General features: G+C 53.4%; 1 protein-coding gene across 1 annotated transcript; it reads right to left on the bottom strand.

Annotated features, from left to right (window-relative positions):
* Positions 1 to 10: 10 nt before the first annotated feature.
* FBXO41 (F-box protein 41) lies at positions 11 to 27,742 on the bottom strand. Its single transcript, XM_033838387.2, has 13 exons — positions 27,482 to 27,742; positions 12,639 to 13,681; positions 10,888 to 11,113; positions 10,310 to 10,383; positions 9,684 to 10,042; positions 8,662 to 8,903; positions 8,314 to 8,429; positions 8,041 to 8,193; positions 7,780 to 7,875; positions 6,251 to 6,369; positions 5,933 to 6,091; positions 4,353 to 4,468; positions 11 to 4,221 (listed from the first exon to the last, which is right to left on the bottom strand). Exons 2-13 carry the CDS (start codon positions 13,541 to 13,543, stop codon positions 4,159 to 4,161), a joined length of 2,628 nt encoding a protein of 875 aa, XP_033694278.1. The 5' UTR covers positions 13,544 to 13,681; positions 27,482 to 27,742; the 3' UTR covers positions 11 to 4,158.
* Between the last annotated feature and the right edge of the window lie 80 nt (positions 27,743 to 27,822).

The raw sequence follows: 27,822 nt of genomic DNA, 5'->3' as shown, positions 1-27,822 counted from the left end.
ACGATTCCAGTTTCACCATCTTTTATTGGATACAGAGCCACAAATTCTGATGCCCATCTGAGTCCTTTTAAATACATACGCTCGGGTACATTCAGCAAAGGGCATCTACGGATGATGTGGGGCAAAGTGCTGGGATGGTGATGCCTGGGTGGGTGGGGCAGAAAAGTGTGGCCAGGGAAGGCCCCCTAGGGGCTGGAGGTACTGGCGCCACTTCGGAAACAAAACCAAAAAACGCTCTCCACCCCTCTGCCTGATGTGCTCGGGGTGAGGGAAGCTCCATTCTCCCAGCTCAGGCCCACTGCAGCCTGGCTGTGCAGGGAAGGCAGAGCCTGGGGCCAGTTGTGGAGGTCCCCGCCAGCAGGGCTCACTAGAGCCAGGCCTACTGGCACTAGCCATGAGGTGAGTCTGCCCCTGCATGCAAGACCCCTGCCAGGGCAAAGCTGAGGCCTGGGGCCCTGCCAGCAGTGGCAGACAAGGCTCGGACTTGTGGCGGGGAAGCCTGCCTGATTGTCGGGGCAGTCTTGGGACTGGCCAGGGTCCCAAGGGGTTGGGGTCAGACTAGGAGCTGGTTGCCTCAGTTGGCCCTGGTATTCTGATCTTCACCCAATCCTAAACCTTATCCTCAGGCAAGGCTGTAGATGCACACACTTGTCCGGGAATAAATACACACACAATACACAGCAATATATACAGAAATGGGGCCTGGGACAAGGCTGGGTGAGAAAGCACAGCCACCAGGGGTAAAAAGAGAAGTGCCAGGCCCCTGGGGGAGGGAAGTTGCACTCATCAGGGGCTGATGGGCTGGGACAGATCCCACTGGTATGAGTTAACTCCTCTGGGCACTTGGGCCCTGCACCCAGTCACCATCTCTCCTGTTTTCACCCCAAGTCCACCAGGAACTGGGTCTTTGGCACCAATAGTCCCTCTGGAAAGATCTTCAACTTGGCGCCCAAGAGGGACTGGGGCATGGGCAGCTCCCCACCGGCAGCCCAGAGGACTAGAGACCAGGACCAGGGGGACAGGCAGGACCCAAAGGCAAAGGACAGAGTCAAACCTTGGAGCAGCAGGCCTTGGGAAGGAGGTGGCGCTTTTTTTTTTTTTTCCCCCCCAGCAATTGCTGAGGGACTGGCTCAAACTCCACTCTCATGGGACTAGGAAACCATGAGCTGCCTTGGTCCTTAGGTGGTCTCCTGGCCAGTGAAAAGCCATGGTTCTGGGTAGCCCACTTTCTCTCCCTCAGGGATGCAGATACAGCATCTCCTTTGTTCCCTGCCAGTGCTGTGGGGAGGCAGCCTGAATAAAGCACGATACACTCAAGCCAAATACCCCAAGCCTCCCAGGCGCTGGGCTGGCAAGGAGAGGTGGTAAGGACACCAAGTGGCCATCACCCATGGGGCCTCTACACATGCTGGGACCCCTGGAGCAGGGCCTGTGTTGGTTTGCTCTCACAGATACTCCTCTTTTGCATCTCATCAAGGTGTGAGATGTGGAAGAGGGCTCTCCTGTGGGTGAGTGAGGGATAAGGTGCTCCTAGGGGGTGGCCAGGCCCTCCCCATCCCTGTTCCCCACCCTCAGCCCTAGCTGTGTGCTTGCCAGAGAAGTGACCAAGTGAACAAAAGCTCTCCACTCAGCAGCAGGGCTCATCCCCTGAGGAGAGGCAAAAATAGCATCAAGCTGGTGGGGAGCCCGCAAACCCGCCAGTTCTCAGGGCACATATGAAGGCCAGGGCACGCAAGTCTGTCAGCCCCAGGTGTGCAGCGGTACAGGCTGTGACCCATCGTTCCCACGGACCTGTGCAATATGCTCCCCACACAGCCCTCACACACTCAGCTAGAAAATACAGGGCGGGGGGCTTGGTGGGTTTCCTGGAAACAGCCATACTTGTTGAGAGGCAAACTCCCCACCAGCAGGAGAGAGGAGTCTCGTTCACTCTGCTGCCCCAGTGCCGGTGGTGCTCGGCGCTACTGCACAGAAGGAACCTACGACAACCGTCAGGCCTTTCAGCACCACCTTTCTCCCACTCAAGCCTGCTGCCTGTGCACCCTGACCTCTCCCAGAACTGATGCCAGGCATTCCAGCAGGCATCTTCCCAGGGAGAAACTGCCCAAAGCCTTGTATTCAGGGATGGAGGCTACCTAGGGCAGAAAAAGCCCCTCAGTAGGACAGGCTCAGGCCAAGCAGGGCATCCCTTTGTGCTTTGTCCGGGAGACATCCTGGGGTCACAGGGGGCAGGGGCTAGGGAGGGAGGATGCAGTTGGCAAAGCAGAACAGACACACCCAGGGCAACCAGGCCGAGTGGACCTCCACCTCCGTCCCAGGCCCCAGAACAGAGGAAAGTTGTGCTTCTCCTTCATGACTCCTGGGGACAGGGCTGAGGAGGTAAGAGCCAATGGAACTAGCTGCTCTGGGGTGGGGATGCCACACAGACAAGGCCTCGTGCAGGACTGGACAAGGAGCTGCCAACATGCCACCCTTGGTATTTGGCGTCTTCAAAGGGCAGGGCCCGAACAAGCCACGGGAGGAAAATCATCAACAATGAAAACAGCCAGGACACAGCTGAGTGGGGAGCCAGGAGAGCTGGGTACACTTCTGATCCTGTGGGGTCCCAGCTCTGGACGCCTCGTTGCAGGGTAACCCAGAGCAGGGCTGATGTCCGTGCCAGGTTGCGGCAGAAAGTTGGGTTTCTGGAAAGGACTGAGAAACTAGAGGAGCCCAGCCCCAGCCAGGGCCAGTGGCCTAATGATTAGGGCTGAGAGCCCACCCTGTAACAGGAGAGAAGGAAACCCTAAGATGGACCTAGATCAATGTTTGAAAGAACTTTCCAAATGAAGGTTGGCAGGACCCACGGCCTTTGCGCCACTGTGGAAGTCCTGAGAGGCGGAACTGGGGAGACCTGAGTCTTTAGAGCCATAGTGCCAGGACCTAGCCCTCTGGGAACCGTGCAAGGGTCGGTGAAAGCCCCCATTTGCATTTTAAGTCAGTGGTTCTGGCTCAGGTCCCAGCACTGCCCCTGGCAGAAGACCCCCAACACAGCCCTCAGCCTGTGAGGCCAGTGGAGATTGAGGAGGGAGGCAAGTCCAGTGAGGCGGGGGCTCTTCCTCATTCTTGGCCCCATGGGTCTGGCTCCCTACCAAAGCCACATCTTTAAGCAAGCTAGCCAGACGAGGAAGCAAACTAAACCACCCTCCTTCTGGACTCCTCCAGGCCCTAGCACAGAGGGCAGCCTAGTGATTCCCTCTCACACAGCCTTGGGGACCCAAAGACCATCAGATTCCTGCCCAAGCACCCGGATTAGAAGTACATTCCTGGAGGACAGGAACTGCTGACACCGTTTCCCAGAGACTTGGGATTGGTGGAAGTTATAGAAACATGCACCTTTTAGCTCTGAATTTAGTTCTGGTGTGTCGTGGGTATGTGGTGGCTGGGAGGGATCTTGTCTTTTCTACAGCAATAAAAACTCGAAGTTTTCTCTACCTTGGTAGGGGTGGTCTCGATGTCCTGGGGAGAAGTTCTGGACGAACGTCTTGCCCTTCCACGCCCACCCCACTACCTCGCTGCACCCCCTACCTCTCACTTTCGGCTGGCCGCATCCCCAGACCCCTAGGGTTATCCCTGGAAAATACGGACCCAGAGCCCCAGCGGGCTGCCTGGAGGGGGTGCCCCACAGAAGGCTGGGACACGGCAGGGGGAAGAGAAGAGCCCTCCTTGCCAAGTCCGAGCTGCCTTGTGGAGCAACCCTCTGGCCTGGAGCTTAACAGAGGCTCCTGACCAGGAGGCTGGACCTCACAAAGGGGAGGCCTGCCCCAGCAGCCCGAGCGGCCGAGGCGCCACTGGTGGTTATTGCAGATCTTCAGGGCGACGACACCAAGTGCTGGTGGGACTCAGCTCTTCGCTGACTGGGCCCAGAAAGCTGCTTCAGCTGGGGTTGGGGTGGGAGTCGGGGGACAGCTGTCCAAGCCCCTGCCCTGGAGAGGCAGTGCTCAGGGTCAGGCCTCTTGCTCCACTGTCCCAGCAGGACAGGAGACTGACAACCCCTCCCCGGAAGCCAGGGATAACACTAGGCCTCCAAAGGTCTAGTACAAATCAGGGTCCCTCTGGAGGTCCAAAGAGGGTGCCCTGGTGTGGGGCTGGCAGGGGCCCTGCCGCCCCCCACCCGGGTTAGCAGCCGCCTTCCACCTTGATGTGCAGGATCTTAGAGAAGCCGGGCCTCCGCCGTAGGGCCTGCGGACCAAACCTGCGTTAGTTCCCCTCAGGGCAGACAGGTGGAGCCCTCCCTTCAAACACCCAGGTCACCAACCCCAACCTAGGGATGCCACTGGGGGTCTTGGGCAGCCTCAGAGACAGCTGCTCACCTGGAGTTTTGTCACCATGTCCTCAAACAGCTTCTGGGCCTCAGGGCTGCTGGGCTCTTTGAAATAATCGGCAATCCCAATCTGGACCACAATGGACTTGAGGTTCCGGCAGATGCCTGGGAAAAGGTAAGATGGGGGCCCATGCCTGATCTGTTTACTAATTAACAGAATCAGAACCCTCTGAGAGACAATCGTGTGCCAAGCACTGGGAGCAGATCCATGCTGCCCCGGACTCAACTGGGCAAGGGGAGAAGGTGGAGGGTGAGGTCAAAGAGCAGAGGCTGTGGTGGACTCTGGGAGGACGAGTGGACAACAGCCAGTTGTGCAGGGGCTCTAGCAACTTCCCTGGCAGAGGAGACCGCTGTGCTATGGTCTGGGCATGTGGAAATGAATTACAAGGACGGAGTGGCTGAGGTTAGGCTGACGGATCTCAGCTGGAGCACTGGAAGGGGGGAGGCAGGGAACAAATAAGCGGGGAGCAGAGGGCTTAAGGGACTGGATGTTGCCATGAAGTCAGGGGAGGAGAAGCAAGAAGGCCAGGAGGCTGAGAGGATTCTAAAGGTTATGATTTTGGAGGCCAAGCAGTTAGTTCTGGTGGTTAGTCCAGGGCGGGGCCCTGAGGCTGAATTGGGGGAAGAAGAGGATCCTGGAGATGATAAGAAGGTCGAGGAACCTTCAGTGCTCAGGACGTGAGGTCCTGCCAGGGGCCAAATGGTCCCGGATGATGGTCTACCCTTGGGCGTGTGCAGCCCCAGCTGGGTACCTGTGTCCTTAATGAAGGTGGAGGAATGACTGGGAGGGGAGTAGGGGCTGGAGGGAGGCAGGGGCCAGCGGAGGTGTGTGTGTGAGTCCCCTGAGAACTGTTCTAGGGGGCTCACACATTATCTCATTAATCCTCCCACTCATTCGGTTTAGAAGTCAGCTTAAAAGATGGGGATACAGGGCTTCCCTGGTGGGGCAGTGGTTGAGAGGCCGCCTGCCGAAGCAGGGGACACGGGTTCGTGCCCTGGTCCAGGAGGATCCCACATGCTGCGGAGTGGCTGGGCCCGTGAGCCATGGCCGCAGAGCCTGCGCGTCCGGAGCCTGTGCTCCGCAACGAGAGAGGCCACAACAGTGAGAGGCCCGCGTACCGCAAAAAAAAAAAAAAAAAAAAGATGCGGATACAGAACCCAAGAGAAGTACAGTAATTTGCCCAAAGTCACACAGCTAATAATCAGTAGAGCCAGAACTGAGACCTAGGTCAGCCAGTTCCAGAACCCATCTGTTCTGCCTTTGCCCTTGGCTGGAGGCTCGTGTGGGGGTAGATGGTAGATGGTGCTGAACAGCTCATGCCTCCAACGTGGACAGAGCACAGGGCAATACATATCACTGAACCATTTGGGTCAGATGCTGGCAGGCCTTAAATGCCACACTGGCCTCAGAAGGCACTGGTGGCAAAGCCAGGACTAGAACCCTGGTCAATCTGACCCCAGTGCTGGTGTTTGCTGACTAGGAGCGAGAGGGAGTCGGTTATGCTACTTACTGACAAGACATGGTAAGAGGCAACACTGGGACCCCACCCCACGCTACCCATCACTCACTGTTGAAATGCAGCAGGGCCTTGGGGGTGACAGGGGTGGCCGTGAGCACCAACATCTCCAGTCCCTTCAGGCCTTCCCGGCAGACCTCAGCCGCCACCTCTTGGGTGATCTCCGACACGTGGTCCAGCTCCAGGACCTGCAGTCGCATGCAGTTTCTCGCTAGGAAGAGGGAAGAAGAGGCAAGGTCCTGCTGACAAACAACCCCAGGTCACCTCCTGCCACCACCCAGGCTGCAGCCCCGAGTCCCTCTGGGATTTCAGTGTTGCATCCACGCCTGCTTCCCATCACCCCCTACCCCAGTCCCAAGGAAAGACTCACCGAGTGATGCCAGGCCCTGCACCCCACAGCCAGCACCCCCGACCCCCAGGGCCCGGAGGTGGGGCCAACAGCGACCGATCATCTGTAGGCAGCGGTTACTGAAGCGCGTGGGCTGCTGGCTGGAGAACAGGGTGGAGGGAGGGCTGTCAGGGAAGCCCCTGGCTGCATGATACCCTGAGCCTGCTCCTCTGTCAGGACCCGCCCCTCAAAGGCGAGGCCCCACCAACCACCCAGCTGTTCAAGTCAGAAACCTGGGATCTTCCCTGACTCCTCCCCCTCACCTCCTGGTAAGACCTGTAGATTCCGATTCCTGAATAACTCTTCAACCCACAGTTCAGACCACCATCCATATTCATCTGAGTTTACAACTAGTCTCCCTGTCAGTTCATCCAGCGGCTGCTGACAGCCAGCCACTCACTCCCATATCCTTTCACTCAGTCATTCAACAGAAGCTTCGCAAGTGCCTGTCATGACCAAGAACAATTGAGCTGGGCCCTGGGGACACAGTGGTGACACAGAGACATGGTCCCTGCCTCCAAGAGGTGGGCAGTGGGGGGGATGACACAGAACATTCCTAGTCTGACGTCATCCCGTTTTTTAAGATCTAAAATCCCCCAGTGGCTTCCCAGTGCTTTCTAGACAAAATGCAAACATCTAAAACCCCTTAGGCAAGGCCTTCTGACCTTGGCCCAAACCTTCCTTTCCACACTCATTGCTCGCTGGGCCCTGCCCACCACTCACACCACACTTGCTCCTTCCCTGAACACTTCATCACTTAACAATCGCCCACCATCTGCCACGTGCTCAGTACCAGGGATACAGAAATGGACATTCACAGCCTCTGCCCTTAGAAACATGAGTCTGGTGTAGACTGAAATATAGAGAAATTATTGTAAAATGGACTACAGCAGGGGCCATTCCTCTCAGAGGAATGGAGACAGGGGAGCAGTGACAAATTCTACCAGGGTGTTAGTGACAGGACACTGGGGGAACCCGGAAGGAGGTGTCACGTGGAGAGCGGCTTGAAGGGCAGGCACAGGGAGTGAAAAAGCCTGGCATGTGTGAGGAATTCCAAGTAAAGCGATGAATGATCTCACACCCTGGATTCTCAGAAAACCAGCTCTTTTTTACATTATACGATGACCTCCCTGAACTGCCTTTCATGTGCCAAACAAACCTGGCTATTGCCGGCTAGTGTGGGAAATAGCCCACTGTGGGCTCTGTAGCCTTTATGCACACATCTCATTTGAGCCAGCTATAGTCCTAATAAGATCGACAGATCTAATACCACCTTCATTTTACAGTTGAGAAACTAAGGCACGACTGGGTAGCCCAAAGTCACACTGCTAGCCGGCCAGGACATGATCCCATGTCTGATTCTGAAGCCCTGCTCCTGTCGCCTAAAGACACAGACTGATGAATGTGAATCTGTCACCCCAAACTGCATATGGAATGGGCCCAGATCTGCTCAGCCCTCAGCCCCACACCCAGCCCCAACCCTGCCCTTCCCCGCCCATGCCTGGGCTCACCAGGGGTGAAGTGGCGCCACCTGGAGGGAGACAATCTCTCTGCAGCCTGCGCCCAGGGCCCAAATGACCTCATGGCCCACCGGGTCCGTGGCGCTTCTGTTGAAAAGATAAAGCTGGGGCCACCAACTCTGAGGGCCTCTGCTCCTTTCCCTTGGGCCACAGAGCTCTTGGGTCCCTTTGCCCAAGAGCCCTGGGGGAAGGGTATGCAGAGTCCAGGGATCCCTGGGGCCCGAGGCCTTGCTTCTTGCGGTGCGGACCCACCTGTAGGTGACAGCCTGCAGGGCGCGGCAGTAGCAGCTGGCCAGCCAGAGCGAACGGTCGGTGAGGACGTTGGGACAGTGGGAGATGCGCAGGATCAGCAGATTCCCCCCAGCTGCCTTCAGCAGAGATTCTAGCCCTGCTTCCAGACAGCCCCTGGGGATAGCCAAGAGGTCAGGGCACTGTGTGTGGCCAGCTCCTCCTCTGGGAAGCATCCCAACATCACTCTGGGTCTGCAGCCCAGAAGCAGCCCCCACCCACCCACCGTGGCCTCACCGGGTACTCCGGGCATACTCCTCTTTGCTCTCCTTCTTGCCCCGCTGCCGGGGCTTCAGGTTCTGCAGTGTCAGCGAGTGCGCCTGGGTGCACCACTGAGCCAGCATTGCCAAGAACTGCAGGGAGAGAGGGGTTACCTGGGGATGAGGGGATCTGAGTTTGGTTGGCTGGAGGTGGACCAGCCCCAGGATAGGAGGCCTCACAAGAGCATTTCGGGGAGTCAGGTTGGAGCCGGGGTGCTGAAAAGGTTGCAAGGACCAGAACTTGCGGGGCCAGACTCTGCCAGGAAAAAGGTGGGTTCACAGCAAGGGTGATTGGGAGGGCAGGGCGGCAGGCAGGGACAGGCACCTTGGAACAGACGCGGGCATTCTCAAGCAGCACCCGTGTCCAGACGGCAGGGTGGCGGGCCACGAAGCGCCAGTCCCGGCAGACCTCGGCGGCATGTAGCAGTGTGCGCGTGTCCAGGTAGGTGAAGATGCAGAACAGGGCGGCTCGCATCTTGAGGATCTCCGGGCTGATGACCTCATTGGAGCGTGAGGGGCTGCCCCTCTCAGCTCGCCGACCCCGCCCACTGCCTCCCTCAGGGCGGGCTGCACAATATCATGGGGTCAAAGGTCAGTGTGGGGTATGGGTGGGGAGCTGGGGTAGGGTAGGAGCTGCAGGAGGAATGGGCATGACAGAACCATACCAGGGGACCAGCAACTTGGGAGGAGGGACAAAGGGCCTCTGCTTCCCCCTCCTCTGCATCACCCTCATTCTTAATTTTGCAAATTAGAAAAAGGTGGCCCTTCCTCAAGGGAGCTTTCTTTTTAAGGTCGTATATCATCACATAGTCCAAAGTCATCCCCCAGATGAGGTGACTGAGTCAAGGTTGGAGAAGGAAGGGGCTTGGACAGAAACCCTGCATCTGTGAACAGAATGCCGGCGAGAGGTTGCCCAGAGCAGTCACCAAGGCACAGCCATGCACCCTGACCTGAACTCTCCAGCCTCTTGACCCTGACCCACTCACATATGCACATGGCTTTGTGTGGATACAGGAGAGGGTTCACCCTGCTGTGTCCAGGCTTCAGTTTGAACACTCAACTCCTCTCCTGTGAATGTCATGTGAAGGGACCCCCTTAGCTGTGGCATCCTTGTGCAATACCTAACCTGAGTGCCCCTGTGCTACATCACCGCCCTGTCCCAGCAGCTCCTGCTCCAAACTTGCTGGGCCCTGTGCGGGAGCGAGTTTGTCATTCTCATTGTGGGAAGTCTGGGGCAAGGCGAAAGGCGGTGCAGAAGCCCAGGAGATTTACTGCCTCAGCCCCATGTCCCGAGAGTGCCCAGCACCATGGAAAGACTGGCCTCTCAGTCCCCCTCCTGAGACTCACCAGAGAGCCGGCAGCTGCTCAACGGCCCAGCCATAGCAGGCCCAGGGCGGGGGGCATCCGAGGGGCCCTCAGCCTCTGACTCGGTGGTTCGGGAGCCCACATCCGAGACGTCACCTTCCTCCCCCTCCGTGCTGTGTTGGCGAGGTCTGCGCTGCCAGTTCTGGATGGCCTGGCGCCGCAGGCCTGAGCTGCGAGGGGGCTGGGCCCGTTCCAAGCCGCCGTTGGCAGCCTGGACCCGTGTGCCCAAGCCCCCGGGGCCACTGTCCTCAGGGGCCCCCTCTTCTGGCCGGGGCAGCTCCAGACTGTCACTGTCATAGCAGCCTGAGCTCTGGGATGCAGCTGGGATGCGACTGCAGGCCCTGGGGTAGGGTGGACCAGGTGGTGAGGAGCAAGGGGTCCTAGGCCTGCCTGAACTCCCCATGCCACCCCACCACTGGCCAAGGGCAACCCACCCACCTTACTTTCCAAGAGTCCCCTCTGAGTGTGGAAAGCCAGACAGAGGTGACCCGAGGAGGACGGGGGGAGAAGGGGAAGCCACGGCCCAGATGGGCCAGCCAGCCAGCGAGCCAGTGGATCTTTCCAGGGGGAGGGTGGGCTGTGTGGGGCGGGCCAGGCCCGCGGCTTACCCTGTGCTGGGAGAGGAGCCATGCCGTGACACTGCATACGTGCTAGGCATGGCCAGGCCCGCGTGGTGTTCTCGCTGTGGGCCCCCAGAGTGGGAGGGAAGGGCAGGGGGCAGAGAAGGCCAGAGGATGAGAAGGAACAGGAGAAACAGGGTACAAGATGGAGAGAAGGGGGGGTGGAGAAGAGAGAAGGAGAACAGTTGGGAAAGATGGACAAGTAGACAGATAGACAGCCCAGAGAGGCAGGCTCCCCAGCCCCCTCCCCACACCCACCAAGCACCCCAGACCCCGGCTTGTGGCTCCTGGGCTCTCATTTGCAGGGATGGGCAGAGGCAAACCCCTGCCTGAGGACTGGGGTTGCTGGATGGTATCTCACTACAGCCTCAGGGCTGGCACGTCTGCTGTCAGAGGGTCTCCCCTATTCCTGGACCCCAACTTCAGGCCTGGAATCTGCTTATGGGGAAGAGCCAAAGAAGGAAGCACGGAGCATCATGGGGCGGGGGGTTGTCAGGCCATGTGTGAGGCATGGCTGTAGGGGGTCAGGTGTGCAGGTGGAGGAGGAAAGGCAGGTGGGCACTCACCGTCCTGCCTGGACCCCGGGTACTGGGCCCAGCACCACTTCCCCCACCTCCGCGGCCCAGGCTGGCACTGGGAGTACTGCCACAGCTGCTGCTGATGACCTGCAGCTGCCGCTCAGCGCGGTCGGCCCGCTCGAGGAGCTCCTCGATGAACTGCTGCAGCCGCAGCTTGGCGCTGGCCTCCCGCGCCGCTGTCTCCTTCAGGAACTGGTCAATCTGCACCACCTCCCTGGGCCCGGAGCAGTCTCTTTACCCCAGTGCCTTGGCCTGGCTGCCCACCCACCCTCCGGAGGAGACCCTGAGCGGTAGGGAGAGACAGGGGCACAGCTGGCCGCAGGGTCCGCTCGCGGTCACGTGGGTACACACAGAACACACCCAGGAACACTGCCCCACACAACACCACGGCACACACAAAAATGCAAGCGCATGTTCCGAGTCATACACGCACACCCCACCAACCCAGGCCCAAACACACAACCAGACACCGCTGCTCCCCACAGAAAGACTCACAGGCGTGCTCAGTCACACACAGTCACCTCCCCTCTCCAGAAACGCTCACGGGCACACGCTTACAGTCCACATAGCCCAGCAGACAGCCCCCCACGCTCATGTACATGTACTCGTATCCCATTCATTCACAGGCACACAGTCTGAGGCACAGTCCTACCAACACATTCAAACACACACACTTTCAGAAACGTTCTCAGATTCAGAAAAGCACACTTATAGTTGCACCAACCTCCAGGAGTTGCACGGACACACAGTACACTTAACAGTCATGTGAGTATTTACTCTCGAGTGCATTCACAGTTGTTCATGCATCCATTCACCATTTACAGGCACCTTCTAGGTGCCAGGCACCATTCTAGGTGTTGGGGTGTCCCATCAGTAAACAAAGCAGAGAAAAATTCCTGCCCCCCATGGAGCTTATATCACAACGGGGACAAATAAATAACATCTGTGTTCTTCATAATTCTACACTGAAAGACCAGAGGAATGAGGAGAAGCCAGCAAAGAAGACTCAAAAGAAGCCAATAGAAAGACAGACGGTAATTCCAAAGAGAGTGTCTTAGAAGCCAAGTTAAAGAGGCGTTTCGAGGATCAGCTGTGTCAAATGCTGCCAATGGGGCAAGTAAGATGATGACTTGGCCTCCGTAACATGAAGGTCATTTACGACATGGAGGATAGTGATGGAGGTGGACAACTGATCAGAGTGGGTTCAAGAGAGAAAATGGGGAAAGAAATTGAAGATGAGGAGTAGAAACAATATTTTCAAGGAGTTTTTCTGTAAGGAGGAGAGAAGGGGTAGTAGCTTAAGGGGGAGATAGGGTTAGGCAGAGTGGAGAAAGGACCGTATGTCTGTATGTTTTCAGTAATGATACAGTAGATAGGGAAAACCTGACGGGGGCAAAGGGAGAAGGGAGAATTGAGCCATGTCTTTGAGTAGGCAAAAGGGAAAACGATCTGGTGTCACAATCAGGAACTGGCCTTGGTAGGAGGTCAGATAAGGAAGAGAAACCATCTTTACACACGCGGTCACACTGCCATGGACTCAGAGTCCTAAACACACACCTTCATGACACTCTTGGCCACACGCGCACCACCATTACATGCTAGTGGCCACAGATCCCATATAATTTGGGCACATACATAGCCACACTCACGGTGGTGGCGGCGGCACAGTGACACGCGTGGTCACCTACTCAGGAACATTCGCGGACACACCCACCCACAAGGCCCTTCGGGCCACTCACTGCTGCTTGCGGCTCAGCTCCTGTTCCTTGTGCACCAGGTCCTGCTTGAGCGAGGCCAGCAGCTCCACACTCACGTCCACCTGGCGCGAGAGCTCGGAAGCGCGCTCCTCCAGCTCCTCCTTCTCGCGCCCCAGCCGCGCGCTCTCCTGCCGCGCAGTCTCCAGCTCCGCCGCCTTGCGCTCCAGCTCGGCCTGAAGCCGGCCCACCTGGCCCGCGATTTTCTGCTCCACCTCCTCGCTCAGCCGCTCCAGCCGTCGGTCCACCTCCAGCTTCTCCAGCGCGCGGATCTTAAGGCGAGCCAGGCCCTCTTCGTAAGCCACATCGGCAGGCGAGGGAGACGCGGGCGAGGCAGAGGCGGGCCCGGGGCCAGGCCCGGGCGGCGGCGTCGAGCACGCCGAGGAGGCCACGGACTTGCGGGCGAATAGCTCCCCTAGAGGGATCTCGATCTCGCGGAGCGCGTAGCGCGCGGCGGCGGCGGCGGGCACGAGGCCCGGCTCAGCCAGCTCCTCGCAGGGCAGGCTGGCGGGCACCAGGTCGCCAGGGAAGTGGGCGAGGGGTGCGTGGTGGTGATGGTGGTGCAGCAGGTGTGGCGTCGCGGGGGACGGCCCGGCCGCCTGCTCCTTGCCCTGGAAGGACGTGCTCTCGAAGACCTCGCGCCGGGCGCCTGGCACGGCCAGCAGGGCGGCAGGCTCAGGCGCCAGAGGGAAGCCGGAGGCGGCGGCGGCGGCGGCGGCTGCCGCCGCGGCCGCCGCGGCGCCGTCGCAAATGCTGTTGGTCTTGGAGAGGATGTAGAGCGTCTCGTACGTGTGGCTGTACTCCAGGTGCGCGCGCAGCGACGACAGGCTCCGGAAGCGCTTGTGCTCCCCGCAGCGGGGGCAGCGGTAGGGCAGGTCCAGCGAGGCCATGGTCCCGCCGTACCCGCGACTCCCGGGCTCCACCGCGGCCGCCCTGAGGGTCAGCCGGGCGCGCTCATGGGGGGCTGCGGGCGAGCCCCCCTGAGGGGTCAGGCAGACTCAGGGCGCTGGCGGCCAGGGGCAAGGAGGCTAGAAGAGAGGGAGCAAGCCTTAGGAGGTTGGTATCCCTCCCCACCTCCAACCCGTATCCTCCACCCATGACAAAATTGACTTCCCCAGAAAACACGTGCCCAGAAGAGAGAGGCGAGGGGAGACCAATGGCCAGACCTCCCAGAAGGGACTGGCCTGCTCCAGTACCTGTGAGGGCTGTGCATGTATGAGAGTGAGAAAGAATGAGAATTCTCTAAGAAAGAAAGAAAAAAAAAGCATTAGTTTTATTTATAATAGTTACAACCTGGACATAACCGAAGTGCCCATCACCAGTAGAATGGATAAATTGTGTTATATTCATAATGGGATGTTACCCAGCAATAAGAAAAGGAACTACTGGTACGTGCAACAACATGGGTGAATCCATTTAATATTATGCTGCATGAAAGAAGCCAGACTAGGTTGCATACTGCTGGATTCCACACATATGGAGTTCAAGAACAGACTAAATTGATGATGACAGAAGTCAGAAGAGAGTTTACCCCTGGGGCCTATACAGACTGGGCAGGGGCAGGAGGGAACTTTATGTAATGCTGAAAATGCTCTCTATCTTGATATGAGTGGTGGTTACACAGGTGTATATGTAAGGTTATACAGTTTACACATATGTACACTTACGATTAGTGTACTATATGTACTAGCTTATTACATCTCAAAAAACATGCTTATTTCGTGTCTTGCAAACCACACTCATTAGGCCAGCTGGACTACTGGTACCATGTTGCAGTGACCAAGATGTCACCTCACCTGATGATACCTATGTATGTCACTGTTCCCGTTCCTGCTTCTGTCCCACTCCCTCCCATCCCTGCTCTGCCCTTTGCCTCAACGGCCATGATACTTGTCTTCTCCAGGTTCCTTCTGGCACAAGTCACCACCCTTCCTGGCATCCCACTCCTGGTCACCCTGAATGCCTGCTGCCCATCCCCCCTCATCTCTGGCTTCCGGTCACCCTTCCCCTGCCTTGTGGGATCCCTACCCTATTCTTCACTGCCCTCCTCTTCCTAACTGCCTGCTACCAGGCTTCAACCACCTCCGCTATCACTGTGCTCTTCAAGTCACAGACCACCTGCTAATCAGACAATGTAGTTGTCATCAAGGGTCTTCACCTACTTCGTCCCTTGGATAATACTACTGACCACTCCATGTTCATAGGCTGCCATGAAGCTGCCCCGTTTGGGTTCTCTGACCTTTTCTTCTTGCTGTCTTCCTAATCTTCCTATCTCCTGATGGGAGGTCTGCCTTCAAGCCCCCTTTGCCTCTCTCTGGTTCACTCCCACAGTCTGGTTTACTCACATCTTTAAGCCTTGACTCTCAGCCCTACCTCTCCATCCTGACCTACTCTTGAGTTCCGTTTGCCTTCTGGCTTTCCACATGGATGTATGGGTGGATGCCTGTTCCCTTTGCCAGCCCAGCACCCAGTCATCCCCCTGGCAACAGCACCCTGCTTTGACCTTGGGGAACCATCCTTCCTTCCCCACTTTCTCAGTCCATGTGGTCTGGGTGGGGGTTGATGGTTCACCCTTGCTCCAGGGGTAAGAATGTGATATAGGCCTGGCCAATCAGAGTCCTGAGATGGGCACAGATCACCCAACTTGAGTCAATGAGTCATTTCTCCGGGACTTCTCTGGCATTACTGGGGAAAGCATCCTCTTTGGGCTCAGGTTTCAAAGCTGATGGGGAGGGCCAGAGCTGTGAGGGCCATCTTTGCCTCCTTTGGGAATGAAGCCTGGGAATGAAGCCAACACAGACAGGTAGAAGTGAGATGGAGAGAGATTCCTCACACTGTTTGAGATCCTGGTCTGTTCAATTGTGTGAGCCAATCAATTCCTTTTGCTTTAGCCAGTTGGAGTTGGGTCTGTGTTATCTGCACCAGAAAAAATTGCAAACTCAGAAATTAGAATCAGAAGTCAAATTTTTGGGGAAAAAATTTTAGAAGGAATTAGCTGAAGAGGGACCATAATGCTTCCCCTGCTCAGAAGTCGGTGAAGCCTGCTACACAGCAGCAAAGCAGCTGATGAAACTCTCCCACGGCCTCTAGAGCTCAGATGTTCCTACCAAGGCTGGAACTTTAGGGGACTTGTAGAAAAATGTCCAACAAGAAAGAGACACACTCTGGCTAAAAGGGGCCCATCTGAAAGCAGAGAGGAAGAAAATGCTCCTTTGCCCAGAGAGGCCCTTTCTGCCTGAGGCCAGTAATTCAATATGGCTGAGAGTCAGATAATTAAGAGCCAGTTCTCTGCTTCTAGCTAAAGTCAGCTCAAGCAAAGACAGGCAGGCTGGAAACGCAGAGGGAGACAAACCTGGGGCCTGAGAGGTTCTTCACTCCTCAGGCCTTCTTGAACCCCTCCTGCTGTGCCCTCCCAGCTCAACAGAGGCAACCGTTGCTTCCAATACAAGTAGCCTTCCAGTGGGATGCAGCTTGAGGGAGAAGGGGCAAACGAAACTCTGCCTCTCATCACAGACTAGGAGTTTGCATTGCCCTGCGGCAGAGGCCTAGCTAGAGCCACAGAATCATGGGCTCCTGGGACAGGCAGAGCATCAAGCCCTGTTGCTAAGAGACAACTCCTCCTCCTCCCCCAACAGCATCACCAGGGACTTGATTCAAGAATTATAACTTTCGGGCTTCCCTGGTGGCGCAGTGGTTGAGAGTCCGCCTGCCGATGCAGGGGACACGGGTTCATGCCCCGGTCCAGGAAGATTCCACATGCCGCGGAGCGACTAGGCCCGTGAGCCATGGCCGCTGAGCCTGCGCGTCCAGAGCCTGTGCTCCGCAACAGGAGAGGCCACAACAGTGAGAGGCCTGAGTACCGCAAAAAAATAAAAATAAAGAATTATAACTTTCAATAGGTCTCTAGTTTGGTTAATAGCTCTGGGGATGGCTGAATACGAACTGACTGAGAGCTTTCTAATCATTAAAGGGATTGTATTGCCAGGAAAAACCCACAAACCTGGAAAACAAAGGCCAGGGATTACTCAGCCCCTAAAGTTTCCCACCCCCAAACCTGCATGGGAGGTGACCCCTCAAAGCCCCTTTTGCACATGGCCACAGAGCATGAAGGATAAGGGATGCTCTCCGAGACAGCAGAACCAGAGCAGCCGATAGGTGGGCCAGGGAACCTCATTCACGCCGACTGGTCAAGCATGTGGACTGGGCTATGGACTTATGACCCCTGAGCGTTCTCCCTCACCTCCCCTCTTCAACTGGGAGGGTTTTGTTCTTTCAGTTATCCAATTTTTCTTCCATCATTGTAGTTTGGCCATAAATTGAAAGACCATGAGGGGCTAGCTCAGTACCACGACAGATAAGATCTTGAATTGGGGCTGGGCATGGTAAGTGGTGAGAACTTGGAACGTCTCCTTCCGGAGGTGGGACAAGTGTGTTTTAAGTTTTGTGAGGGACAATTGCATTATGAGAAACAGAGAAAGTTTTAAAATTATACGAGAAGGGGGATCTGTCTAGATCTTGGACAGAGGTGGAAGGTAGTGGACATTTATTGGTTTTGCTGTTCAACTCCAGTCCCCCTTTGTAGGTAGACACCCCAGTTTTCCCTTGGAGAACCGTTTCCCCCCCACTCTGAGTCGATGTTGTTTGGGTAGGGCTGACCCCACCCCCAGGCTCCAGGGGAGCTCATGTGACCTTGGCCTGTTCATCAGTCACAGTTATCCCTCCGTACTGGGTGAGTTTCCTAGGCCAGGCCAATACAGCCACTCTAGACCTGTGCTCAGCCGGCAGAGTGTGAGGCTGGAGCTGCTGGTGGCCCTTTCTGTCCTCTCTCTGGGTGAGAAGAAGAAAAAGACTCCTCATGACATCCCTTGAGCACCCAGATCCAGATGTGCCCAACACTTTAACCCAGGACTTGTCAATTGTGTGAGGCAGCAAATTTTTTTGTAGATTAAATCATTTGAATTGGTAGCCAGTAATGAGGCTCTAAACTACCACAAAGACCCACAGCACCAAAAAACAAACCTTGGACTTCCCTGACCCACTCCCCAGCATCCCTGTTTCCCTCAACAGTGCCACTGTCCTCCCAGGCACCCCACAGCCCTGGCCACCTTGATTTGGCTGTCTGCTAGCCATCAAGACCAGCTGATTTCTCCTTTGAATTCTCTCAACACAGCTGTTCTCTTCTCATGCTTTGTGCTCCCCTGACCCCTGGACTGCTAGTCCAGCCTTTGGTCTCACAGCTCTCTACCGCCCTATATCAGGCACCAGATGCCTCTGACTAGACATAGCTCCTGCTTACGATCCTTCCATGATGCCGATCATCTGTCGGCTGCAGCCAAACTCCACAGCTTCATGCTTTGGCCTTGATGTACTCTTGCCCATTTGAAAAATGGCCTGGCTGTGTCACTTGCATTTTTTTGATTACTAATGGCTGGACATTTTTTCACAATTTATCGGTCATTTATATCTTTTTGGTGCCTTGACTATGTACTACTTTGCTCATTTTTATACTGAACATTCATCTTTTCTTGTTGATTTTTTTTTTTTTTTTTTTTTTTTTGGTGGTACGCGGGCCTCTCACTGTTGTGGTCTCTCCTGTTGCGGAGCACAGGCTCCGGATGCGCAGGCTCAGCGGCCATGGCTCACGGGCCCAGCCGCTCCGCGGCATGTGGGATCTTCCCGGACCGGGGCAAGAACCCGTGTCCCCTGCATCGGCAGGCAGACTCTCAACCACTGCGCCACCAGGGAAGCCCTCTTGTTGATTTTTGAAGACTTTTTATAATATTGATATTTTGTCATTTATATACTACAAATATTTTTCTCGAGTGTGTTGATTAGCTTTTACTTTTGTTTACAGTCTTTATTGATATACTAAAGCTTTAAAGTTTCCTTCAGTAAAATCTTTAGGATTTCTCATTTTGTTGTCATGCTTAGGAAGTCCATCCCTATCCAAGGATTATATAAACTTTTAGTACTTTGTGATCTCTTTTTTTTTTTTTTTTTTTTTTTTTTTTTGCAGTACGCGGGCCTCTCACTGTTGTGGCCTCTCCCATTGCTGAGCACAGGTTCCAGACGCGCAGGCTCAGAGGCCATGGCTCACGGGCCCAGCCGCTCCGCGGCATGTGGGATCTTCCCAGACCGGGGCACGAACCTGTGCCGCCTGCATCGGCAGGCGGACTCTCAACCACTGCGCCACCAGGGAAGCCCTGTGATCTCCTTTTTTAAAAAGTCCAGAACATTTTTTAAATTAAGGGCTTTAAACAAATAACCATAATATTATAACTGACAATGACTGGTAGCATGCAAATATTTCAGGCTGTGTGGTTTCCTTTATACACTGGAGTTTTCATCCATCTAGAAATTTTTGGTATGCATGGTGAAACAAGGATTTTAAAAAACCCAACTTTTTGTTATGGAGATTTTCACACATATTCCAAAATAGAGAGAAAATGATGATGAACTCCTATGTACCCATCATCTAGCTTCAGAAATTATCAACTCGTGGCCAGTTTTTTTCATCTGTACACTGTTCTCCGGCTCACACCTCCTCCGTCACTGGATAATTTTGAGCAAATCCAAGTTATTGTATCATTTCATCTAAAAGTACATTAGTATGTATGAGATAGGGACTTAAATTTCTTTTAAAAAACTAAATATTAGTCACTGTTCTAACATCACCATCTTTTAGGTATATTAACACTCAAGAATCTGAAAAAATTGGTATAGACGATCTTATTTACAAAGCAGAAATAGAGACAAGACATACACAACAAACGTATGGATACCAAGGGGGAAAGGGAGGGTGGGATGAATTGGGAGATTGGAATTGACATATATACACTATTGATACTATGTATAAAATAGATAACTAATGAGAACCTACTGTATAGCTCAGGGAACTCTACTCAATGCTCTGTGGTGACCTAAATGGGAAGGAAATCCAAAAAAAGAGGGGATACATGTATACATATAGTCGATTTACTTTGCTGTACGGTAGAAACACAATATTGTAAAGCAACTATACTCCAATAAAAATTTAAAAAAAAAGAGAGGAAAAAAACCCCCTCAAACAGTAGCCTTGAGGGGTAAATCCAAAAGATGGTTCTCTGAAAAGACCAACAAAATAAATAGCCCTCTGGCAAATCTATTCAAAGAGAAAAAGAAAGAAAACAAATACATAACACTATAATGAAAAGATGGATATAACCACTGACACAGAGATTTTTTTTTAATTACTGAAATGCTACCAGTTACAACTCCTGGCCCAAATTTTTGAAAATCTGGATGAACTGAATGCTTTTCTAGGAAAATATAAATTATCAAAATTGACTCAAGAAGAAATAAAAAACCTGAATAGACTAATGGCTATAGATAAAACTGAGGAAGTTGGCAAAGTGATCAGGTATATATTATAAGGAGAACTTGGTTCACACACACACAACTGTTCAGGAACAGGGTTATTCTTCATGCACGTTCAGCCGGGTTTCTGAGCGCCTGTGTATGCCTGTCCATCTCAGCTAAACACTGGTCCTTCCTGTGGGGGAATCTTGCCTACACCTTGCTAGCACCTTGCTAGCCAGGCTTCTAGAAGAGCAGGGGAAGGGGGAGGCCTGGGGGTATAGGCCTAAGTGTGGATGTGCGAGCTAGAGGAAGGAAGGGGCTTCTGGGATCCAGGTGGCTCTTCACCTGAGGCCAGCCCACCCCACAGTTTCCCTCCATCTGCTGGAGCTGAGGAATGACTATGAATCATTCTTAGGAATATTTCTGCCTAGATCTACCCACCTTCTCAGCATGAGCATGAAGCTTTGCCTGAACGCAAGCAAGAAGGTGATGGAGGGAGGAAGGGAGAGAAGGAAAGGGCAAAATAGAAGTGTTGTCTATTCAAATTCCATCACAATCCTGTACTGTGATCACCTTGACAGAACAGTCAGAGATTTTCCTTTTCTAGTCTCCCCAAATCAGCAACCTCTGCAGACCGAAGACCTGCCTCCCTTCTCAGCCTGGCCCTGCCTCCCTGCCATCCTCAGGACCTGTTATCTCCTTCCCCCATCTCAGATACCTATCTCAAGTCTACTTTTTTTTTTTTTTAAATCTAGGGGGATTCCAGGGACTCCAGTCCCCAGTCAATACTATTAATACCTCATTTTTTTAATTTATTAATTTATTTGTTTTTGGCTGTGTTGGGTCTTTGTCGCTATGCACGGGCTTTCTCTAGTTGCAGCGAGTGGGAGCCATTCTTCGTTGGGGTGTGCGGGCTTCTCATTGTGGTGGCTTCTCTTGTTGTGGAGCACGGGCTCTAGGCACACAGGCTTCAGTTGTTGTGGCAGGCGGGCTCAGTAGTTGTCGCACACGGGCTTAGCTGCTCCGCAGCATGTGGGATCTTCCCAGACCAGGGCTCGAACCTGTGTCCCCTATATTGGCAGGGGGATTCTTAACCACTGAGCCACCAGCGAAGTCCAAGTCTACTTTTTTTTAAGTCCAGCCCAAGGTTGTTTTCTTTGGGTAGAAAACTCGATCAGAAGCATTAGCTTTTTTTTTTTTTTTTTTAAGGCTTTCCAGTGTGTGAGTTTCATCTCCTCTCAAATAAGACCAACCATGTCCAGATGTGTGCCTTCTCTGGCTCCTGTCTACTGTCACATTTTCACATGTTGACTCTGCCAGAAACACAGACAGTCTTGCATTTTCATGGCCTCCACTACCACGTAGTCACTAAGAGTTCCTGCAGTGAACATTATTATTTTTATCTGCTCAGCAAGTCTTCTTTACCTTCTGGTAATAGCAACATCTCATCTCCTCTTTGGTGAGCTGCCCCTCCCCACTCCATGTGGTTCTGACAGGGCTGCCAATCCTAGTAGGGTGGACCCAGACCTGACCAATCACTGTACCCCCATCTTCTTGGCCATAATGATTCCTCAGGCTGAACCAACTGAATCCTTCACTGAGAATTTATATGAAAGACTGAGGAGTCCTCTTGACTCTCTGGGATCACATGCTAGGGATGATGAAGCTGTCTAAGGCCTTTTGCAACCTCCACCCATGACATGGAGAAAACCCATGACTGGTGGGGAAAAAATGTGGCAACACTCAGAGTGAAGCCTAGTCAAGAGTTAGAGAGTCTTCACCCACTTTTTTTTTTTTAATATTTTTCTTATTTATTTATTTGGCTACGTTGGGTCTTCGTTGAGGCACATGGGCTTTCTCTAGTTGCAGTGAGCAGGGGCTACTCTTTGTTGTAATGCGTGGGCTTCTCACTGAGGTGGCTTCTCTTGTTGCGGAGCACGGGCTCTAGGCATGCAGGTTTTCAGTAGTTGTGGCACGCGGGCTCAGTAATTGTGGCCCTCAGGCTCTAGAGCACAGGCTCAGTAGTTGTGGCGCACGGGCTTAGCTGCTCCGTGGCATGTGGGATCTTCCCGGACCAGAGCTTGAACCCATGTCCCCTGCATTGGCAGGTGGACTCTTAACCACTGCACCACCAGGGAAGTCCTTCACCCACCTTTGAGAACCTGTGTACAGTTATGCCCAAGATCCACTCATCCCTCTTTTTTCCAGTTATATGAATTGGTACATAAATAATACTCTGGGTTGGGTTGGATTTCTGTCATTTGCAATCAAAAGTCTTAACTAATACCCTTATAAATCTGTATTTCAAACCTAGAATTCTCTCCTAAACACTATTCCAACATGAATTCATTCAACGTACATTTACTGAGTACCTCTCTGTGCCATGAACTATACCAGGTGCTGTGCTAGGGATGTTGAGGACACACAGACCTACAAGATCCAATCCTTGCCTTCAAGCAGCCTGTGATCTGGGACAGACTAAGGGATTGGATGGTGTAGTCATGAGATAAATGTTATGCAAGAGACTGGCACAGAATTCTACACTTAGCTTGAGGAACTGGGGGGGGGGGTGGGGAACCCCCAGATGTAGTAGCATCTAGGTCGACTCTTTCTTTATTATTAATTTTTATTGGAGTATGGTTGCTTTACAATGTTGTGTTAGCCTCCACTGCAGGCTGACTCTTGAAGAGCAAAATAGAGTTGTCAGGTGAGGAAGGGCAATTATAAGGTTGGGGAGGGGAAGAAACAATCCTGAGCAGCAGAAAGAGCACGTACAAAGGCAAGGAACTGAGAAAGAGTATACCTCTCACAGGGAAGGAAAATGTAAACTCCATGAGGGTAGAGACGTTATCTTTCTCCATCACTGCTATTTCTCCAGCACTTAACAACAATGCCCGCTAAGTGCTCAGTAAATGTTTGTGGAATGAAGGGATGGCAAGGACTTAATCAGATGTAGTTTAGAGAATGGACTACAGAGGGCCAACGTCAGGAGGAAGGCTACAGGAACACACACGGAAATTGTTAGCCAAGGTAGCAGGAGTGCAAATTGGGAGAAGGATGGATCTGGGAACAATTAAGAAAGGAGAAGGGAGAAGGCTTGGTGACAGAATGACTGCGGTGGGTACGAAAGGGAGGAGTCAAGGGTCAGGCTCAGGTTTGGAGTTTTGAGCATCTATGTAGATGGGGATGAGGTTCAGTAAGGAGGGAAAATGAATGAGGGCAGGTTTGGGGGAGAGAGAGTGAGTTTGGTTGTAGATTCCATGAGTTTGAGGTTCCAGTGGGCCTTGGAAATAGAGATATTTGGTACATAGTTTGCAATATGCAATATGGAGCTGAAAATACAATTTTGGCAATTTAAGCCTAAAAACAAAAGTGGATGAACAGGACCACGGAGAGGGTGCAGAGAGAGGAGAGCAGGGGTGGAAAGGTGGACCCTCAGAGAGGCAGAGGAGGGAGAAGAACCAAGAAGTTCCTAAGAACCAGCAGCAGAAATGGGAATTCTGGCAGGAAACCTTCAGGAAGAGAGGACGTCATGGATGGAAGGAGTGGGAAGGAGTAGAGAAAACAGTGTAAACAACAGGAGTTGACAACTCGGTCAGAGCAGAGGTGGAAAAGGTCCACTAGTGACTTTAGAGAGGGCCACTTTGATGAGCCTGGCTGCTGTGGGTTAAGAAGAGAGTGAGGTGAGGATGTGAGTAGACAGTGAGTAGACGCAGGAAGCTCAGCCGTGAAGGGAAGGGGGTTGCATGGGAGAATCAGAGACAGTATTGAAAATGAAAGACACCTGACATATTTAAATGCTTCTTAGAGATAACCTAATTTTAATCTATACCATCACTTCCGCTAGCCTGAGGCATGGATAACTCAATGCCTCAGACCTGTAATTTATAGCAATTCTTTTTTTAAAAGTGTTTCTTAGAAGCAGCAAGTAGGGAAGACGAAATGGATGATATTTTAATGTAGGCGGCTGAGAGCTTAATATGACCAATAGTGAACTCATGATACCACAGTGCTCCCCTTGAACCCTGCTTCTTCCTCCTGTTTCCCATCTTGACTAACATGCTCATTGTCTACTTGGCACCCTGCGTGCAACCCCCAACGCATCTCTGAATTCTCAAAGTCCCCCTCAGATCTCATCAGTTGCTGATTTTTGTCAATACTATCTTCTAAATATTTGACTCTATTTGTTGCTTTTCCTATAGCCCTTTTCCTATTATCCTCTTCTATCTGGACATTGATACTGTTTCTAACTGGAGTCTAACTCCTCCAGCTTTGAATTCTCATGGTTTCCTCAAAAAGAGATCCAGTCATGTCACTCTAATTCTTATAAAACATCTCTGAAGGCAGGCCATCTTCTAAGAAGTAAAGGCCACCCTGCCTTGCCTGCCCTCAAGGCTGACTGGAATCTGACCACCACTCAGCCTTGTCAGCCCTAGCTTATGCTTCCCACGTGCATCCTTAGTGAGCCCTATGGGGCTTAGCTTCACTGAGAAGTGCCATGTGATGTCATATCCTTGAGTCTTGGCCCATGCTGGTCCCTCTTCCTGGGACTACCTCCTCTAATCGGTGAATTCTGCAGGCCCAGCTCAGATGCTACCCTTTCCATGCGGCCTTCTACCCGCTCCTCCAGCTCAAGTCACATCACAACATGAATCACTCCTCATCATAGCTCTTCACACATGGTAACAAGTATCACATACTGGATGGTCATGGACCTGTTTGCACATCAGATCCTACCCTTCACATATATTGGAGGGCAGGGGCAATGCAACTGACTCATCCTCACACCTTCCACACACACATTAGACCTCAGTATATTCTTAGAGGAATCACAATGAATAATGGAGGATGAATTGATTGATTTATGTAACCAAGGTGATTTCCACCACTCATTGTCATGGAACTGGGTGAATTTGGTTACAATTAAATCAATCCGAGAATCACCTTGAATAACATTTGCTTCTGCAACTCTGCAAGTCACCCACTGGGAGGTCAGAACTTGCTGTGTCTTCTCAACACTGTCGCTCTAGCAGAGCTCCAAGGCTTAGGACTTGTCTGCTTCATTCTATTTTATCCACCCAACAAAAAGATGTTGAACACAAAGGCCCATGCCAGGCACTGAGGACACAAAGATGACTAAGACAGTAATGCTCTCAAGGTGCTTGCAGTCTAATAATCAAAGCAGGGAACATTGACCTACTAGTTATTCTGGTGAGACAACATCGTTTTCACTTAGTTCTCACGACAGTGCTGCCAAGTACGTAGTATCACCTCCATTTTAGGATGAGGAAATTGAGGCTCAGAGTGGCCAAATCACTGGTCCAAGGCCAGTAAGTGACTTAACAAACTGTCGCTTTGGTGGCACCCAATGAGCCATCCCTCCCAGTATTCTTGCCCTTATGCGGTCCTCTCCCACACTGACTCAGAGCTTCGCCGTGTGACTTTGGGCAATGGGACATTAAAGCCTGATGCAGGCAGAGGTTTGATAAGCAGTTCCACAGACCTTATCCTCTTTGAATACTTCCTCTTGGAATCCAGCTGCCATGGAGAAAACTTGAGCTAGACTACTGAGTGATTTAGATGCCGTGTGTGGAAAGGCCCTAAGGCCTAAGGCCAAGATGGAGGATGAAAGGCCATCTTGATGTTCCTTTCCAGCCAGTCTCTCTCAACTGTATGCACCTGAGAAGGGCCAAGTGAGCCCACAGTCACAGCCAACCCACATACCATAATAAGTAATAAATCAGTGTAGTTTTAAGCCCCTGTATGCCGGAGAGGTTTGTTATACACCAGTGAATAACTGAAACGGTGACAAGCTGGGATTTGAACCCAGTCAGTCAGTACCATTTGACTGACTTCAAAAACCATGCTCTTAGTTTCAGTACTATGTTCCTTCTGGTTGGGAGTGGAATGTCATACCAATACTATAATATTCATAGGTTGGCCCATAGTAGCACTCAGTAAGTATTTGTTGAATGAATGAATAAAGGGTGTGGTGGGCTACCAGAGAGGTAGGAAAGCCCAGGGAATTCAAAGGCAGGTTGGCAATTACCTTTCCACAACCATGACCCACTTTCCCACTACAAATATTCCAAAAACAAATATTCCCTAAATCTAGAAACAAGTATGTGGATATCACCAAACTCCCTCTCTAGGTCTCTTTCTCTGTTAAATTCAGATCAGGCAAAATTGAGAATTTCACAGAGTTTGGTTTTCGATGGTCATTCCCCTTGCCCCCAACTCTCTACCATGCCCCTGGCATCTTCTCTCCCTCCCACCTGGCCTTCTGGGCCCAGCAGCTCTTTCTCCCTCTTTCCATATAAAATCCACACGCAGGAAAGCAGAGAAGGTGGAAATTACAGAAATGGGGGAGGAAGATTTGGATATTAGTAGATGGCATTACAGGCCAAAGAAATGAAACTCTAAGCTCAGTGCTTCCAGGAGACATCTGCCAGCAGGTGGAGGAGGTATTTTAAGGATGGGGAGCCAGCTGGAGGTGTCCCTGTGGTTGGGGAATAAAGGAATGCCCCCTGAATCCCCCAAGAAGGCAGAGGCTCTGGCTCTCCACACCTGGGGCTGTGGCCCAACATCTGTAGTTCCCAGAGTAGTCACTATAGCCTGGTGAAGACCCACAGGGGTCACTGCGTCCAGTCCGCTGCTTCTTGGCAGCTCTGACAACTGCCTTTTCTGTTCTAAGCTCCCCCTCATTCTTAGGCTCCTGCAAGCATGCACACACCCCCCAAGGTCACACACACATGGCTCCAGCACCTGGATCCACACCCTGAAAACCATCTGGGTCCTTCACTGCAGACTCAACCTAAGGAGAGAGCAGGCCCCACTCCTGCTCACAGGCAGACTGTGGCAAGTGCACACAGGCACCGTGGCACACACTCACATGCAAAGCAATGCAGTGGGGAGCACACATCCAGACCACTGTGGGCACAGTCACCGGCGGAGGCACTGGGATATGAGGAGACATAAACATGCGTGCACACACATGCACACCTCCAGACCATCCAGACTTACCACACGTGCACAGGGGCACCCAAACCCTCCCACCCTCAGACACCCGCACAGGTGCCCAGCCAGGCCGCAACACCAAGCCCCTCCCCCACCCCTTTTCAGAAGCAGGTGGAGAGGGCTGGGGTTCGAGGGCGCTCTTCCTCCTCTCTCCCTCTGGCCCCGGCTCTCCAAGGTCCAGAGTCCCAGTGGGATCTGGAGCCCGCCCCGCCCCCCAGCCTGGCTCGAGGAGCGACTGGCGAGAGGGGGGATGGGAAGCCTGGTCCCAAATCGTTCTGATTTTAAGTCCTTAAATTAACCGCCTCCTTGCCTCTGCCCTGGCCTGCCCAAATCCCCTCCCCCGCCCCGGTCCGGGAGCCTCTCCGGCCTCCAGAGGGCTGTGGGAGAGAAGCAAGAGAAGGCGGCAGCGGCTGGGGTCCTCCCTGCCTTCTCTCCAGGAGCGGTCCCGCAGCACGCCCGCGACTCGCCCTTACCTACTCCACCCCGCGACGAGGCCAGGCCCCGCGGCCCTCGGCTGGGGGTGCAGAAGCAGCCCCCGCGTGCCCGGGCCAGATGCAGGGCCGCCTCGGGGCCTCGGATCTCTTTCCCCTCCGCAGCCTCGGGTAGCCGCCGCGGCTTGCGCCCCCGCCTCCCTCTCGGGGCGGGGGCGGCCAAGCCTCCCAGCCAGTCGCAGCGGGAGGGGCACACAAACAGGGTGGGGGAAGGATACAGGAGGGAGGAGGGGGCGCGCGGCCCGAGGAAAGGAAGGGAAGGGGGAGGGAGGTGGCAAGGAGGTGGGGCGGAGCCGGCCCCTCCTCCGGGGCGGGCTCTCCCG

Source organism: Tursiops truncatus, chromosome 14, assembly GCF_011762595.2.
Source record: "Tursiops truncatus isolate mTurTru1 chromosome 14, mTurTru1.mat.Y, whole genome shotgun sequence".
NCBI classification, from domain to species: domain Eukaryota; kingdom Metazoa; phylum Chordata; class Mammalia; order Artiodactyla; family Delphinidae; genus Tursiops; species Tursiops truncatus.
The sequence above is the reverse complement of the archived record's forward strand: the minus strand, read 5'-3'. Positions and strand labels throughout refer to the sequence as shown.